Below are 4,525 nucleotides of genomic sequence, written 5' to 3'. Positions count from 1 at the left end.
CATGCTGTTTAGAAAGAAATTTAATTTTCTCTCTTTTGCTGTGAATTTTCTAAATTCTAACTAGTTTTTGCAGCTGCACAGTTGCCACAGGCTGTTAGAAATTCTCACATATTAACTTGTAGTTTTTAGCATATGTCTCAAAAAAAAAAAAGAGAAAAAGAAAACATGGGGTTGAAAATACATTGCAGTATCTTTAACTCCTCTAAACAAAGGCAAATAAAGTTCTCAAACCCCAGGACTATTACAGTTCCATGCTTGGACTATTACAATGCCATGCTTAGACTATAAAACATGTTTATGCTTTCTGTAATGTGCTGTAATTAAGATGGGATGAAAGTAATGGTAAAACAGCTTTTTGGCTGTGGCATATAATTGCATATCTGTTCTCACTTAAAGTGTTATTTTGGCAGGAAAGGGACCAGTTTTCCACCTAGCTTGGTGAGTGGGAGCTAACCAAACCTGTCTGAAACTTGCTGGGTTTCTCACACTAAGAAAATAACTTATAGTGTGCACTGGGCAAAAATGGAACCTTTCCAGGTTCATGTGTGTGTAGAACCATATATTTAAAGTTGGTGCTGTGTATGTTTTGTATTTGTTTTTTTTTTTTTAAGGAAAAAACACCGACTTAAACATGAGTATACAGGCTGGTTTATATTTTTTATTTGCATGAGAATTAGAGCTGCTCTCAATTTAAACTGAGTTGTTCTTCACTCATGGTGGTCATTCTTTGCCCGTTGCATTAGGAAGGAAGATTGCAAGAAGTCATTGAAAACCTTCTTTCCTTGGAAAAACAAACACGGACGGTGAGTAGCCTGTGGTGTCATTTATGGTGGGCATTGCTGCACACTCCCTGTGTACACACACTGGAGTATCAGTCCTTCTCTTTTGTTGGCCTCTTCTTTAAGGCCAAGATATAGTAATTTTTTTTCCTCTTTGTCTTGTAGAAGTGCAAGTGATGGAGGTCTGCAGGTTGTTTCTCCTGTCACTAACTCACTGTTGGTCTGTTCCAGGCATCTGACATGGTCTCCACATCCCGTATCTTAGTTGCTATAGTGAAAATGTGTTATGAAGCTAAAGACTGGGATGCTCTTAATGAAAATATTATTCTTCTATCAAAGAGGAGAAGTCAGTTAAAACAGGTGAATTTAATCCTTTGAAACAAAAAGTAAAGTTGTATTTGGAGCTATATGATGTTTCTTGATTCCCCCTTTTGTGTAGGGACTTCCCTGACTTTGTAGCACCTGCTTGAAAATATTGTAAATAGCTTCTCTTAACAGTTTTTGGTAGACATGCAAAAGCCAGTCGTGAGGCTGATGTCTGGAGTTAGTCTGTCTTCCCCTTGTGCCTGAGCTCCGTGTGGTCCAGCTTGCAGTTCTTGGCAGCCCAGCTGTGATCTTGCTGCTTTCATGCCTACCAGTGCTTTAGGTGGTAGTTCATCTTCACACTCTTCTACAGTCTGTGCTCTAAGCATTTAATTTTTCACATTCACATGAGGTGTACATTAAACAGAGTTATGCCATTTATTGTTATCAGATAAGGTGTGTGCTTTACGTGCTTGCTCCTGAAACTGTCCTACTCTGGAATCCAGCTCTGCCTGAGAAGGCAGCTATTGGGACAGCTGAAAGCACTTGCATTTAAGAAGGTACAAAGTACATTGCACTGTGTTAGTTTGACTTAATAACAAGTCAGCAAGGGGTAATGTTAATGGCATTGTTGCTTTAGGAAGAAAAGTGTTGCCTACTTTTTAATGTGCAGAAACGTTTGGAGTTTGTATACGAGTAGGGTACAGTTTAGTTTTCCAACTTGCACAAACTGGCTGAAGTCTTGGGTCATTTCAGATCAATTTTTTTTGTCTTGAGGAAGAGGTGTCTAGAATGTATTTTTTTTCCAGAAGTAGGTATTTTAATAATAACAGTAACAGGTTTCTCAGTGTTGTTACCAGAAGAACATATTCCAACACCTGTGCTTGCCACTGAAGGATAGTGCTTCATTAGTGCCTATTTGGGAATATGCAGAGATAGAAAAGCATCAGTCAGAAATAATTGGTAATTATTTTGTCTTCTTTCTGTTCCTGAAACATCTACAAGTGTCCTAAAGAGAAGGTCTAGTGCCTTTTGCTGAGATAATTCTCTTTGGTTTGACATGAAGCTGTTTAGTACTTCTGAGTGTTAGAGTTTGAAAGCATTTATAAAATTGAAAACCACAGTATGTTTTTTTCTGTCCCTGTACTAGGCAGTTGCTAAAATGGTCCAGCAGTGCTGCACTTATGTTGAAGACATCACAGACTTACCAGTCAAACTGCGCCTAATCGACACGTTGCGTATGGTTACGGAAGGAAAAGTAAGATTTTGTTTTAAGACTGAATGTCTAAAAGGTAGAATAAAAATGCTCACCTTCTTTGAAAGCATAGCTTCTTAGCATTGTTTTTAAATCTTGTTCAAATAAGCGCAAAAGCAATTTTTAAATTAGCCTGAGGAGCCAAATAGTGTATTTCTTTCCAAAAGATTGCAGATATTTTTCCAGATTTCATATTTTAATAATTTGCCAAAATGTTTGTCATATTTTGATGCAGATATTACATTAATAATACATTTCAGAGTTCTAAAATGTGTTTATTTTTCACTTTTTAAAATGTTGCGTATTTGAATTGGTTAGAGAAATAAGCAGGTTTAGTTTAATTTCTCCTACACTTATCAAGGTGTTATGTACAGTTATGGTGGCCAGAAGGTGCCATCAAAGCATTACACCAAGTTAATTATTTACATAATATTCTTTTGCTTTACAAAAATAAAAACTTCTGGATTAAGGCAAATTTGTATTAGTGTTATAGCTTTGGTCTGTTTAAAGTTAAACCAAATTGTTAGTAATGAAATATTGTAGATTAATGGCTGGTTAGGAGTGAGTAAAATAATGTAAATGACTTGTTGTTAATGGGGTTGTGGTCTTAGAGTTTGCACTCTTCTTTAGAAATATCCCAATGTTTCAAACACTAATTCTGATTGCAGATATATGTGGAAATTGAACGTGCTCGCCTGACAAAGACACTTGCAACAATAAAAGAACAAAATGGTGAAGTGAAAGAGGCTGCCTCTATTCTGCAGGAATTGCAGGTGATGTATCCTGTAACTCAAAACTGCGTCAGCAATAATAATTAGTTCTTAGATTGTTGTTTAGAAACCTAATGGGGTATGTCTGCAGAAATACCTACAATGAGATTAACTGTTATTGGTGCAAGTGTAATTCAGTTTTAACTGCTTTTGTTAGTCTCATAGTTAGGTTGCACAGAATATTTCCCATTTGGAAAACAGATTTCAGTTCTGTAGGTAGGGCATTGAGTTCAGTGTTAGTGGATTCTTCTGGTCTAAGTGTGTTTTATAATTTAAAACTGAATAACTTTTTCTCCATTTGCACTTTCTCTGGAATAGCTTTTTTTCTGTTGTGTTGTTTTGTATTGTTTTTTCTCCAACAACCTCCCACTCTTCTTGCACAGTTAAGACTTTGCTTGATTTGCCTTTGACAGTGTTAAGTAGCTACATTTTCATTTTAGGTGGAAACATATGGTTCAATGGAAAAGAAAGAACGTGTAGAATTTATCTTGGAGCAGATGAGACTCTGTCTAGCAGTAAAAGACTATATTCGGACTCAAATTATCAGCAAAAAAATCAATACAAAATTTTTTCAAGAAGAAAACACAGAAGTAAGTCATTGGAGTGATATATATTTTCCCCCGCCCCAATCCCAGTTTTAATCTGACATGTCTCTCCTTGGGTCCAAGTGCATTTGAATCCCTCTGTTTTCTGGGATCCAGCTGGATTTCATTTACGTGATTTGTGGAGCTGTATTAATTTTACTGTTTGATGCTGTTTCAGAAACTAAAGTTGAAATACTACAACTTAATGATCCAGCTGGATCAGCACGAAGGCTCCTACCTCTCCATCTGTAAACACTACCGAGCCATTTATGATACTCCATGTATCCAGGCTGAAAGTGAAAAGTGGCAGCAGGTAAAAAAAAAAAACCATTACGTAAGAGATCAATTTACAGCAGATTAGATAGCTTATCATTTTGTGTTGCTTGGTGTCGTGTTTTTTTTTTATTATTATTATTTTTTTGGCTAAGTTAACAAATTGGCTAGTCAAGAACAGATGTAATAAAGGTCATTTTGAATATTTGTCACATCTTCATTATATTGTCTTTGAAATCTTGAGAATGTCTTGTGACTTGCACAGCTGCCTTTACTCTCTGCACATGTATCACTGTGTTCTAAATGATACTGTTGTGTATGCAGTACAGATGTTACATATTTGAAAAGAGTTATTTACAGATATTTGTTTTAAACACTGGGATTTTAGTTAACCTGAATTGATTTAAATGCATCATTGTGAACAATGTTTCATTTCTTCAGGGTGACGTCAGTTTCACCTTACACTTCTTAATACGCTGGGCTTAAGCCTTTCACATGTTAAACTCTAAGCTCTGTGAGGAGTGTTTTTAATTCCTCTGTTTAATTATGGGGAAAAACCCA

General features: G+C 36.0%; 1 protein-coding gene across 1 annotated transcript in view; it reads left to right on the top strand.

Annotated features, from left to right (window-relative positions):
- Positions 1–743: 743 nt before the first annotated feature.
- PSMD12 (proteasome (prosome, macropain) 26S subunit, non-ATPase, 12) overlaps positions 744–4,525 on the top strand; it is a gene marked incomplete at its 5' end in the record, with an annotated part of 6,747 nt that continues 2,965 nt past the window's right edge. The window contains 6 exons of the mRNA XM_008941922.1: positions 744–803; positions 1,011–1,139; positions 2,233–2,340; positions 3,006–3,110; positions 3,548–3,697; positions 3,870–4,004. Of these exons, the coding sequence (XP_008940170.1) occupies positions 744–803; positions 1,011–1,139; positions 2,233–2,340; positions 3,006–3,110; positions 3,548–3,697; positions 3,870–4,004 (687 nt within the window). The remainder of the gene's footprint in view (positions 804–1,010; positions 1,140–2,232; positions 2,341–3,005; positions 3,111–3,547; positions 3,698–3,869; positions 4,005–4,525) is intronic.

Source organism: Merops nubicus, unplaced genomic scaffold, assembly GCF_000691845.1.
Source record: "Merops nubicus isolate BGI_N331 unplaced genomic scaffold, ASM69184v1 scaffold32986, whole genome shotgun sequence".
Lineage (NCBI taxonomy): Eukaryota > Metazoa > Chordata > Aves > Coraciiformes > Meropidae > Merops > Merops nubicus.
This window is presented reverse-complemented; position numbering and strand designations above follow the sequence as displayed.